The following is a 13,226-nucleotide window of genomic DNA, read 5'->3' as shown; positions in this document are numbered from 1 at the left end:
GTCGTATTGGGACAAAAATATTTTATATATAAAATATTTTATAAGTAATTTACAGTTTTTAATGTAATTAAGGACTTAAAATATATAATAAAGATCTTTATCACTTCTTGCGTTTCTTTTTGGATTTGCTTGAAGATTCACTCTCTTTCCTCTTGGTTGACTCAGTGGTATCCATATGCTCTTCTTCTTCAGATTCTGGAATGCTAAATCCTTCTATGTATGGTTTGACTAGTACAAATACCAACTTCTCATGCTGGACATTACTGGAGTCCAAGCTGAGTTGCACCGTCACAGGGTCGAAGGAGTGGAAAACAATATCGCCGCATGTTTGTGTGTGTTCCTGAAAAAGAATCAAAATAATTCAATAAATTTATATTAAATTGAAAATGCTTTAATTTTGAACAAAAAAAACATTACAGAAGCTGAATAATTCGAAATAGATACTTATTTTATAGTTTGTAATAAATCTTAACCCTGTAAGTGGCAGAACGTATGTGTTCCCGATAGAACATAATATTTTGAGAACATTAAAACATAAAGTTGAAGACTGACCGGAGCATTTCTTCATAACATAACGTTGTAACATTGCTCGCGGTGAGCATCCGAAACTATGGATGGAGCGCTCGGCTCGCTGTACTGACTGCCTGAATGCTTGAATCGTAACATGTTACGTTACGACTAAATGCTCCGGTCAGTCTCCACCTTAAGGTTGGTTTTGTATATGTATTTAAAGGATATAAGGATAGGAATACCTCTTCATTGTAAATGAATTTGGGAGCTTTCGGATCTTCTTTTAACTTCTTGCTAGTCAGATACATAATGCCTTCCAGTCCAAATTTAGGAATGAGAATTTGTAGAGCGTTCTTCCTGACAAAGAGAATATATCCCTCTTCACGCTGAACCTTTCCTCTGAAGAACAGCTAGAAATGTACAATGAAAGGTGAATACATCACATCAGTCGCAAATTAAAATATATATCACGCATTTGGTGAAACAATGGCGTAATTACACTTTAAGAAATATTACAGGACATGCCATTCAGATGTTGTAGCAACAGAAATGGCGCCATTTTACTCAATTCTACAATGACACTCGCACCATCTCGCAGCATTTCACAATAAAATCAATTCTGTTTATGTTTCTCCTGATGCAAATAGTCTTTCCGCACATTTTGACATATTTAACTTGTTTTTTTTAAAGTATAATTATGTCATTGTTGCACCAAATGAACGATATGTACTATTTATTATATGCGATGATATGGCAAATGAAAGAATTTGTTAGCAAGATGACCATTTACATCACATTATTTCATTACACAATATATCGATAAATAAATGGTAAATAAGTATTAAATAATTGATACCACTTACATGGGTGTTAAGAGCAACAGAAGCTCTGCCGGCATATTGAGCCATTCTGTTCCTATAGTTCAAATTCTCACACAACTTTGAGGTAACTCTCTTGTCCAATAATTCTGGATATGTGGTGTCGGCTCCGATGCATGCTCCTAATAATCTGTGGACTATTATATCGGCATACCTTTGGAGAAATAATTAAAAGCATGTCAATATAACCTCATAACAGTCTTCAAAGTGTCAAAGAAAACAAAAGTTATCTATCTATATACATACACATAAAACCAATAGAAGTATTAACACATTTCAGATAGGTGTTTTTTTTACGCCTACAGTCTACTGGCGACGGGATTTGATACTTGTGTACAGTTTAACAAAGATATGATATACAAAGACAGTGTGTATAGTTTAACAAAGAGATTGGTACATAATTCATTCCTATACACAGGACCAACCTGTCGATGGTTATGCCTGTAGGAAGAGCTACCGCTATGTTGAACAATATCACATTGGATATTGATGTGTTCCATGTGTCCGAAGGAGTTTTCCGAAGCGGGATTCTTCTACACCTTTAGCAATAGTTCTTGCATGTATTTTATTTTAATGTATTTTTAATGTATACGATTTTAAAAAAATTATAGTTTGTAATGTATATATTAATTGAAATAAATGAACTGAATTGAATTGAATTGAATTGAAATTGAATTGAAATATTCATATAAAAATATTAAATAATTCCTTCTTTTCTGACTTTGAAATTAGACCGGCGCAGAAGGTAAAAACACACTTCCAGTCATTAAGCATTAATCGACCAAGCGGGTAGAAATACCTTTCCCGTCCTTAGTGTGTTAAGAGTTTATTTATTAAGATTTTGAAATTCAATATTTGAAGTTAGTTTTATACATAAATGCCTTACAACTTGATAAACTTTCCGAAAATATCCATAGATTTTAAGTTGTTGATATTTAAAAAAAAAATATAAAACAGGTAAAAAGTTTTAGTTTGGACGAACCATTTCGTCCAAAGATACCTCAATAGAGATGAAGCATATTTTTATATAAAGGAAATATAGAAGATTGGGCATTCACAGGGCTTACGACGTGTCATTAACTGCCTTAAGTGATAACTTTATACCCTGTCACTTCCATATTCACTTTTTTTATAAAAAGATGTCTCCATAAAGACGTCTTTTTGAATGATTCTCAGGGTTTAAATACATAGTTTAAATGTAATCGAATTAAAAATATTGTTCAATTGTTACATCTACATTCATAATTATAATTTTTCAAATCACTACTGTAATGCGAGGTTTCCTTTATTTAGTAATGGGTATCCAATAATGGTTAAAAATCGTAATAATATAAAACAGAAAAACTAAATACTTTCAATAAATTAATTTAGTACACATGAACCTACCTTCTGATTGGAGAGGTGAAGTGTGTGTATATCGGACAGGCTAGGCCGTAATGGAAGAACTCAGATTTAGACACAGCACCGCTAGCAAAGTAAACGGCCTGCATCATGCAACGAGTTGCCAATATCCTAAGCATCGTGTTGAAGAACGGGTTGTCAGAAATTACCGCTTCGTTTAATGATGTTGCAAGATGTCCTCCTGTCGTGGTGAGGATTTCAAATCCCTAAAACGAAATGCGAAGTAAGCTAGAGATTGGTTTATATATAATCATTCTTTTTCTTTAAACTCTTATCCGGACCCGATGGTGCATAGGTCACTGCATCATATAAAGGGAGTATTTTCTTGATTTAAACACATGAAGGAAAAGTAATTAGCCCTCCGCTTCAGGTACCAGTCCAGGGTAATTTTGCATAAATATTAGAGTGAAAAAATCACTTTTATTTATTTGCCCCCCCTCCCTCCCCCCACTGGGAATCGAACCCGAGAACTCCAGTACGGCAGCCGAGCATGCTGACCATTACACTACGGAGGCGGACAATCTAAAGATTGATTAAGATAAAATTATTATAATTCAAATTTTGCCATTGTCGCTTACCCTGTTCTCTCCAGCCTTGATGAGGGGATCAAAGTTGGATTGTGGAGGCTCCGGATGTCGCCGGAGCATGGCGCATTCGGGGAACTCCTGCACGATCTTCTGCGCCACGGAAATGTTGGCCAACAACATGAACTCTTCAACCATGGAGTTAGTTTCTCGCATTTTCTTGGCCTCAACATCAATGGGGTCGTGCGTCTCAGAGTCCACCTAGTGATTACAACATAGACATAATTAAATTAGTATCATCATATTTATCATAACATGAGTTAATTGAACTTTCATAAATATGTAAAAATAATTTTTATTTAAAATAAAATGAATATGGCATAAGAAAATGGGGATAATTAAAAAAAAAGGATATTTATAAATTCAAGAGAGATTCTGAAATGATTCTTTCACGTGAAGAGCATGTTAAATCTGATAATCTACAATTAAAGGTAGGTATTATAGCCTCTAAAGACTCTTAACATATTGTTTGCGGAAAACGCTTAAAAGCGTCTTTTACATACTGTTGGCAAAGAGCGGGAGACGCTTAATAGCATTCTATTTGCTTACTTTTGGTAGAGCGCGAGAGATGCCAAAAAAACCAAGCACAGATTGGAACGGGGATTGCGGTTATTTACGATTAGTATACTGAGGGTCGGGTGGCATACTGTCTGAGTATGATTAGGGTCGAGGTTGATGAAAAAACCGCCCGAAAACAATGTGTTGATTCTCATCGGATTAAGGAAATGAAGTTTAGTCTTAAGGAGAGTTTTAAAATATATTTTGTATTTTTCTTAGCATACCTGGAATCTTATTTCCATAGAAGCCAGAACTAGGGCACCATTATCTATTCTCTTCTTCCTCAATATCTTGGCAAATTTATTCAGCATTCTGAGCGATTTAGCAAGAGCATCATTTTGCGACTTGTCATCAATTTTCAACTGCGCCTCTTCGTAAGTCATAGCCTGTCGGGACTTGATAATAGTTTTATGGAATTTCGTTTTTATTATGTTGGCTTCGGGGTCCATTTCCCAGATGCAAGAGAATGCAAAGCGTTCTTCGCCACCACGGAGAGAACATAGGTTGGAGCTGAGCAGATCTGATTGATAAAATAGCAAGTTTTCATTAATTGATTCGGCAGTCACATTGTGGTAATACATATCTATACATTTTTATTTAAGTTTTACTTGGTAAATACCACTATTTCTTAAAATCTATTGTGACACGTGTTTCGATGCATTACGCATCATTTTCAAACATGTGTCATGATAGATTTTAAGAAATAGTAGTATTTACCAAGTAAAACTTAAATTTAAAATAAAATAGTAAGGTCTACAATAGTGTAAAAATTTTGGTCATTGTGACTAACATATTCATCATACTAATATGTATAATTAATTTTATAAAATCACTTTGTATTTTATTATAACTTAATCATAACGTCGACCAGTTTCTAAGCCAACAGCTATTTCTTGAAAACTAAATTAGTTCTACGGAAGTGTCCGACAATGTGTTGTCTTGTTGCATTGTTTTTAAACATTTTTAACTCGTTAATCGAATAGAGCCAATGACTGGTGCATTTTCCATATCTGATTCACAAAATTATCAACATTATCCTTAAATTAAGTATATGTATACCTGGAACCATGTCGATTCTTTTATCAACGAGATATACTGTCGTTGCCCGGAGGGCGGCTTCCTTGTCCAACGCATTGCCAGGCCGTATAAAATGAGACACGTCAGCAATGTGGACTCCCACCTCATAGTTTTTATTGGGCAGAGAGCGGCAATGCAACGCGTCGTCAATGTCTGTGCAGCCCGGCGGGTCCACCGAACACACGTCAATGTGACGCAAGTCTACACGCTTTGCAACATCCTGGAAAAAATACAATTATCAAATAAAATACTTCTTTTAATTTTTTTTATTTGGCAGTCACACATTGAGAGGATGTTTATGCCAATTTGAAGGCTTATTTTTATTTACAAACAAAATAACTTTTCCTTCCTGCAAATTCCATTTTTTATACCATACCCTTACCCTTTTACTCCCTTCCTCACACACACACTCGCACTCTTTTTTTTATCTCTTAATGTTTTCAATTGTTTAATTGGCTTTATTTTAACTAATGTAACTATTTTTTTAATGTAATGTAATGTTTATTATTGTTAATATAACTATTTTTTATTATATACTTTTTTAAATGCAAAGCTGTACAACTCCCGAACAAATAAAATAAAATAAAATAAATAAAATAATAAGATCACTTAATAAAATTTCATAGTTAAAATGCATTTAGCTTTATCATTTTAGAAATTATGACCGCAATTCTAGAATTCGGTTCAGAAAGAAGGGTACTTGGGTGGGGAGTTGGATTCCTGCCTGTGTTAAGTAAGCTATTTAGAAAGTTGTCCTTCTCTGTTTTGAGCAAACACTGTTTGCATCCCCTATACGATTTGCATGTAACTACGAAAAGAATGTACGGTTTGCATCCCCTATATCTTGTCCACATTCGGAATATGGTGATGTAATGCACTTTATCTTATAGATGCACAGACAATAAAATTGTTGGAGTAGAACTTTACTAAAACATTTAAAAATCTTTATTTTTCACAAGGTTCTTTTATTGAAAATATATGTCGAAAACAAAAATTTTGAACTGTCAAATAAGTTCATTTCAATCAAAATAAGATAGCAAATTTATTATGATTCAATAAAATTCTTTCAAATAAATATAAAATTTTATAACAAAAAAAAATGGCAAATAGTTCAAAGAATAGTCTCAGTTCAGAGAGCAGCAAACCAAGCAAGTCATTTGGGCATTTTGTTATCAAGTTATTTAGGCACGCAAAGAAACAATGTTCAACTAGCAGTATACTGACTCAAGCGCCAGATAATGTTTCTCACATTCCAATATCTGAATCATCGAACGAGGCACAATTCCAGTAAGGAAACATTTGTTTTTACTTTTTGAAATTGCAAAAATACATTCAACAGGAGTTCATAAAATTTTATTAAAAAACTATATTACAGAAAATGGATGAAAAGCTATTATCTCCATTAAATCTAATATATGTATTAACTAATTCGTTTCTTATAAATATTGTTAAATCAATGCTTTAGATTTCTATACTATGCGTTGTTAAAACAAAAATTGAGGGTCCCATTATTAATATAATAATAATAAAACCCTTATCCGCATCCAAATGGTGCATAGGGCACTGCGTCACATAAACGCAGTGTTATCTTGATCGTTTACGCATGAAGGAAAGGTGATCAGCCTTCCGCTTCAGGTACCAGTCCAGGGTAATATTGAATAAATATTACAGTGAAAAAATCACTATTATTTATTTGACCCCCCTGGGAATCGAACCTGGGACCTCCAGAACGGTAGCCGAGCGTGCTGACCATTACACTACGGAGGCGGACACTGCCCATTATTATGTGAAAAATAATTTAAAATTCACATCATGATATATTTTACAATATGGACAATCTTATATTTTAAGTTTAGCAAAGAATAAGTAATAAATTCTAGGCCATACTGAATACCAAATTACAAACATTCAAAATTAATATTTTAAAAAATATTTCAGGAACAACCCAACGATTTCACAAGGGTGCAGCCAAATTAATAATCCAACCGGAACAAACAAAACTAATTTTAACAATATAGAAGAGAGCATAAATTCCATTGAAACTAGTTTAGTTGCTTCTGAAAAATATAGACAGGATATTGATAACATGGCTTTTGAAGAAACAGAATATACGTTAGAACCACTTTTTGCAGAAAAGAGGTAAGACGCATTATAATTAAGTCCAGGGCATTTCTAGCAACGAAAGAGTGGAGGCAACAATAGATACAACTGTGCATATGTATAAAAAATAAAGAAAATAATTTCTGTGAAATCTCACAATCCTATCTTATAAATTAAACCATTTTTTTAAAGATACATGGTACAGCACTTTACTGTTGAACAACTTCCAAAATTTTGTGAAAAGCTTCACAACCTCGTTGAAATAGTAAGAAAGATCCAAGCAGACTCGACATCATTCACGGAATACCCGAGGTATCTTATATACATAATATTTATGAAATACACCTACTAAAAATTTATATTTCTATCGAATCATAACATTTACTTATTGTGGTAACAGAGAACTTCAAAAAGATTTAGAAAAAGAAGCCAGGGAATTAGATTTGCTGTATTCGGAAATAAGATGCATCCAAACCACAATTGATACAATGAAGTTCCAGAGAAATATTATTAGGAACGGGAAGAACGAAGCATTAGAACAACTCCAGAAGTTAGAAGCAGAAGGTATTATGCATTCCATTAAAATGTATTGTAAAGTACAGTTGTGGATTTTGAAAGTAAAGTAGATTGATTTCTGAGAAGTGTATTTAACACAAATTTAAAGCTCAGACCAAAAATTGATTTTGAGTTCACAAAATTTCTCTTGAATTTAAATGACCTGCTATTGAAGGTGAATGGAAATTGAGACAGCAAATATGAGTAAATCATGCATTAATATAGATAAGACACTGGTGTAATTGGATTTTGTCCGCCTCCGTAGTGTAATGGTCAGCAAGCTCAGCTACCGTTCCGAAGGCCCCGGGTTCGATTCCCAGTGGGGGGGTCAAATAAATTTAAGTGATTTTTTCACTCTAATATTTATTTAATATTACCCTGGACTGGTATCTGAAGCGGAGGGCTGATCACCTTCAAGCTTCATGCTTCATGTGTTAACGATCAAGATAACACTGCGTTGATATTATGCAGTGCCCTATGCACCACTGGGTGCGGATAAGGGTTTGAAAAATAATTGGATAGACCCTCTACTGCAAAACTGCTATTGCGAGTTCGATTTCTGCCAGGTGCCCAATGAACCTAAAAAAACATACCTTCCTTCTCCATCGTCACTATCCTACCTGTAAGTCTCTAAAATAAAGAGGCTTAGCAGGTTATTCCCTTAAAACAAGTTATTTTGCCTTCTATGGGCATTTTTTGACTATGTATCACATACAAATTGACAAAATCATCAGCAATATGAAGAAAAAAAAGTCTGTTGACTTCTTTTATCAATCTCAATTGTTGATTATTATAATCATAATAATCTAACATCTTGCAGAGATAAAGGAGATAGAGAGATCAATAAATATAAGGGATATTCCATTATTCAAATCGTGGGAGAAGACAAAACGGTGTAGGACACCGGAATCATTTGAGAGACTCCTAAACGATGTTCACGTAAGAGAACCAATTTCATTCTTACAGAATACAATATGGTTTTAATCTTTGAATCAAAATTGTTTTATGTTTGTTTCTAGCGTAATCAAGAAGCCCTTAAAAATTTAGAAATACTCATTTTAAGAAGAAAAACAAAAGCCAAATTTGTAACTCAACCTAAACCGAAATGTGAATCAAGGCTCATAAATGCGATCGTAAATGGTAAGATTTTCGACCTGCTGAATTTGTAAAGCAATATTTAAAAAAATTAAGAAAATAAAGCAAAAACTAAAAATAATTTCAGCTTCCTCTCAAAATTCCATACAAAAACTATCATCGGATGATACAAGTATTGAAGAGCTTTAAAATGATATAGTGCTAAAATGTACATAAATAAATAACATAAATAAATATTAAAATTTCGGAAAGTTATACACATGATTCAATTCAAAACATCTCCATTTCTCAAGTAAAACTTCATCTGCGACATCTATGGTTGAAATTAGTATATTGGCAAATACCTACATGAAATACATGCAACAAAAAAAAACAAATTGTTTTACTCGGAGATGCCTGAAAATACTATTTTCAATTGTATCAAATTGATTTATTCCAGTTTATTCACAAAACTCTGAGTGTGTCCAATTTTGGACACACTTGAAATATTAGTAAGTAACTAACTAACCATCACGCCGCTTCTCCGCAGGGGTAGGCAGAGAGAACAGAACGCCACACCACTCTGTCTTTGCAAACATTCTTCGCCTCTCCACGTTCATGCATCTCCTCATAACCTGACCACTTTCAAGTATTTGGCATACTTGATCGTGACAAGTTTTTCTCGGTCTTCCTCTGCTCCTTTTTCCAATTAAATTCGCCTCATAAATTTGTTTTACCGTTCTTTCCTCACTCATTCGTTCTACATATTTATTTATTTATTTTTTTTTTTTAAAAGGAATAACCCGCAAAGTGTCTATTTTAGATGCTTGTCTGCAGGTAGGATAGTAAGGATAGGGAACGTAAATGTGAAAAACACATCACAAACACCCAGACCAATTGAAAATAAATCTTTCTTGAATTCATTTTGCAATTGGCGGGAATCGAACCCGCGACCCCAGTTTCGCAGTCGAGCGTCTACCCAACTACGCCACAGCGCCTGCCTCTCCAAACCATCTCAACACACCTTTCTTAATTTTATCGATAATACTAATATTGAGAATAAAAACTATTTTAAATGTGCCTTACCTCATCTGTGATGACCCAGGGTAGTTTGGGCAGGAAACTCAAAACGGCCTCACTGAATTTGCTGTGAGGAACGTCATGCTCCAGAAGAAGCACTTCATTCTCGGTTTCCTTGTCACCAATCTTGCCGAGGGCGCGGACGAAATGTCCTAGCGGATACCGGGAGCTCCTGGGCCAGGAGTCGATGGCCACGATAATCCTCTGCGAGCTCAGGATCTCGGACTGCCTGGTTTCTATTCGCACCTTGGGTATTTTACGCTCGGCAGGTACAAAGATGTGCCGAATACTGCCTGCGGAATAAAACATAAAACTATGCAAACGTTTTGAATTACAAATAGCGTGGAATAAAATAAATGTGGTTGGAATATTTATCTATTAAATATTAAAAATCAAAAGCTGATTTTTAGTCTACCAAATTGAATTTTATTTATTTTGTATTTATTATTTTTGTTTGTTAGAAACATAAAAAAACTAAAATTGTTGTTACAATTGACAATTGTTTCGCCTTGTTATGGCATTTTCTAACTAATGCCATAACAAGACAAACCAATTGTCACAAATTTTATTTTTACGTGTTTTTAATAATCAAATACAATTTCTTCTTCTTCTTCTAACCCTCACCCGCACCCAATGGTGCATAGGGCACTGCATTATATAAACCCAGTATTATCTTGATCATTATTTACATGAAGGCAACGCGATCACTCCTGTGCTTCAGGATCCAGTCCAGGGTAATATTAAATAAATATTGGAATTTAAAATCACTAATATTTATTTTCACTCCCCCCTGGGAATCGAACCCGTGACCTCCAGCATGGTAGCTAAACACGCTAAACATTACACCATGGAGGTGGACAGTTTAATAGTCTCTAAAAATCAGTGTTTGATATTTAATATTTAAATTAAAATTTAGTTCTGCAAATTAAACGCCAAATCTCTAAATGGTGGTTGGAATATACTACACTTTTGCTTAGATCATACATATGATGGAGCTCTTGACACAATTTAAGGATTTCTATTTTTAGACATTGTAAGAGTCTAATACATAGTTCAGCGTCAGATAAAGATCCTGCCTTCACTGTTACCTGTGCATATCTATTGCGACAGTGCAAGAGTCATAGGTGCTTGTAGAAACATTTTTAGTTGACTTTGAAATGCCACATGTATTAAATTGGTTTAACTTATGTAAATCTTTTGATTAGTATTTTTCTATTCTTACTTTTTATAATACTGGGTTGTAAAATACCACAGTATTGTCTCCACTTTCTCCTGATGATTCCGACAACTTTTCCCGTTGGCTGTTTATCCACAACTTTCTTTTTGCTCTTCTTTTCATCTGATAGAAGGAGCTTCTCATCTTCCAGCAAATCTGCAGGCTCTTCTTCAACGTCTTCTAGAACTATCTCGCTTGGACTGGTCCATTGGTCTTCGGGAAGCAACTCGAGCGCTACTATGTCTCCGTCGACGGCGCGATTTAATCCAACTCTTCCTTGAACCAAAATCTTAAAAGAAATGTTAATTTTTCATATATTAAATGGCTGTGTTTCTATGACATCAAGTGTCTATATAATACGACACACTTTGTTGCACTTTATTCAATTTTTTATGCAAAATTTGATACAAATTCTTTGATCCATCTTTATAAAAATACAAAAATTACTGAGTTCATAAAAACACGTCTAACCTCAGCGGCTGCCACAGACAAACTAAATAATGAATACAGCTGACAATTTTAAACAAACCAACATAACATATAAAAAAAAAATAACAATCAAACTCTCCAAACCCGCAAAATTTTGAAATTCCCATTACTTTTTTAACACACTTTGCATAAACGAATTCTGAAATGTCAAGTTGGCAAAATATTTTATGCAAAATGGTCACAAAATGATTCAAGCATTTCAGTGCTCTTTTTTAGCGTATATCGCTCCATAACAAATTGGGACTTAACCTTATAGATCTGATAAAATTATGTTATGTATGTGCAAAGTAAACCAGGAATAGATACGTACAAACTTGGAATATCCTTCAACATTGACAGAACCTTCCAGAAAGTTATCCCTGGAAGCGAGGAAGGATCCTTGCAGCAGTTTCCCGGCCTTTATGCCTTCGTGGACCTGAGCAGGAGTCAGGTGGGGAGGGAACAAGGCCTCCTTGTTGCTGTCCTCCAGCACAAAGTCCCGGTGCGACAGCTTGTCTTCCAGGCCCATACATCCGACCAGGGTGGTTACATATGTTCTAACTGAAATGATTAGGAAATTGTTATTTCTGATATACCTAAAATAAAGTAGCGAGGGGCCCAATCTAAACATAGAAATTTTTGCAATTGTTTTCGGATAAATATACAAAAGATTAACTGAAAAACATTCACAAAACAAAAATGAAAAAAGATTACAATACTTGAAAATTTATAATACTAAACAGGAGACAGGATTTGAAAGTCATCATGCAATTCAACAAGTAAAAAGTCTTGACAAATGGGGCTAAGTTTATATTCCCCTGGAGTACAGGGTTTCTTTTTAGATGGGAGTTATATTTATTATTATCTTGCTTATTATGTACAAGGTTTATAGATCAAGAAGTGTATTTTTGTTTCTTCTAGCTAAGAACATGTTTCATTTTAATCTGTGTTGGGAACAGGAAGGGTAAACTAATGAGAGCCAATCAGGAACTTCTCAGCATTTGCTCATTACCATAGAGTAGATTCCCAACTATGTCCCATGTCTTCCACCAGAAAAATAAAGTAATTAATATAAATAATAAAAAGAAAGTATAGACTACCTTTGCTCACAATGATGCCTTCCGCTGTAGCCTTATTAAAGTTTTCTCCGTCGTCCGTCAGCAAAATGACGCGGAGTTTTGATTCATCCTTGGCTTTGCCACCGTGACTCAGAGATATGTGTTTATCGTACCAAGCTGTCGCCACGCGAATGGCACGGTCATTTCTGTCATTGGCTGACTCTCCGGGAAGCCTCTCCACATATGTATCCCTAAGAAAGAAAAAAAGTCAACAAAAGAAAAAGTTAGGGGCACCGCAAAGTTGTATTCTTAACAGTGTATTTTACTATAAAGTCTTCATTAAAAAAATATATGTTTTAAATTTATAAAAAATCCAAAGTTATCATATATATATATATATATATATATATATATATATATATATATATATATATATATACAGTATCTACTCAATGAATTAGGGCCACGCAGAATTTCGCGCATTTTCTCAATTCAAACAGGAAAAACTCAGAGAAAACCTTGAATAAAACAACATTGAATTTTATTTACACATGAACACTTTATTACGCTTAAATTATGCATATATTTTCATATAAATATAGATAGTATTTAGTATTTCCACCTTTGGCAGAAATAACTGCCTCAATTCTTTTTGGCATACTTAAAA

General features: G+C 34.2%; 2 protein-coding genes across 3 annotated transcripts in view; one reads left to right on the top strand and one right to left on the bottom strand.

Annotated features, from left to right (window-relative positions):
• Positions 1–10: 10 nt before the first annotated feature.
• Positions 11–13,226, bottom strand: part of Dis3 (exosome complex exonuclease RRP44-like protein Dis3) — a 19,217-nt gene continuing 6,001 nt past the window's right edge. For both annotated transcript variants that reach the window (XM_088258592.1, XM_088258593.1), the window contains 11 exons: positions 12,602–12,810; positions 11,833–12,062; positions 11,040–11,322; positions 9,824–10,110; positions 4,991–5,228; positions 4,156–4,451; positions 3,368–3,574; positions 2,775–2,995; positions 1,374–1,542; positions 753–920; positions 11–340 (listed from right to left, as the gene is read on the bottom strand). In XM_088258592.1, coding sequence (XP_088114718.1) covers positions 101–340; positions 753–920; positions 1,374–1,542; positions 2,775–2,995; positions 3,368–3,574; positions 4,156–4,451; positions 4,991–5,228; positions 9,824–10,110; positions 11,040–11,322; positions 11,833–12,062; positions 12,602–12,810 — 2,548 coding nt within the window. In that variant the 3' untranslated portion in view covers positions 11–100. The remainder of the gene's footprint in view (positions 341–752; positions 921–1,373; positions 1,543–2,774; positions 2,996–3,367; positions 3,575–4,155; positions 4,452–4,990; positions 5,229–9,823; positions 10,111–11,039; positions 11,323–11,832; positions 12,063–12,601; positions 12,811–13,226) is intronic.
• Positions 5,999–9,129, top strand: LOC148310352 (uncharacterized). Its single transcript, XM_088258595.1, has 7 exons — positions 5,999–6,295; positions 6,947–7,147; positions 7,301–7,420; positions 7,509–7,672; positions 8,484–8,602; positions 8,683–8,803; positions 8,886–9,129. The coding sequence occupies exons 1-7, from the start codon at positions 6,108–6,110 to the stop codon at positions 8,945–8,947; spliced, it is 975 nt and encodes a 324-aa protein (XP_088114721.1). The 5' UTR covers positions 5,999–6,107; the 3' UTR covers positions 8,948–9,129.

This window comes from Brachycentrus maculatus, unplaced genomic scaffold (genome assembly GCF_059751285.1).
Source record: "Brachycentrus maculatus isolate JH-2025_06_01 unplaced genomic scaffold, ASM5975128v1 h1tg000099l, whole genome shotgun sequence".
In the NCBI taxonomy this organism is placed as follows: Eukaryota; Metazoa; Arthropoda; class Insecta; order Trichoptera; family Brachycentridae; genus Brachycentrus; species Brachycentrus maculatus.
This window is presented reverse-complemented; position numbering and strand designations above follow the sequence as displayed.

Bases quoted from the DNA above. Each gene is read 5' to 3' on its own strand.
- LOC148310352 (XM_088258595.1), top strand. From the start codon at position 6,108: ATGGCAAATAGTTCAAAGAATAGTCTCAGTTCAGAGAGCAGCAAACCA. The intron at 7,148-7,300 runs GTAAGACGCATT...ATTTTTTTAAAG, and splicing joins CCACTTTTTGCAGAAAAGAG to ATACATGGTACAGCACTTTA. The intron at 7,673-8,483 runs GTATTATGCATT...AACATCTTGCAG, and splicing joins CCAGAAGTTAGAAGCAGAAG to AGATAAAGGAGATAGAGAGA.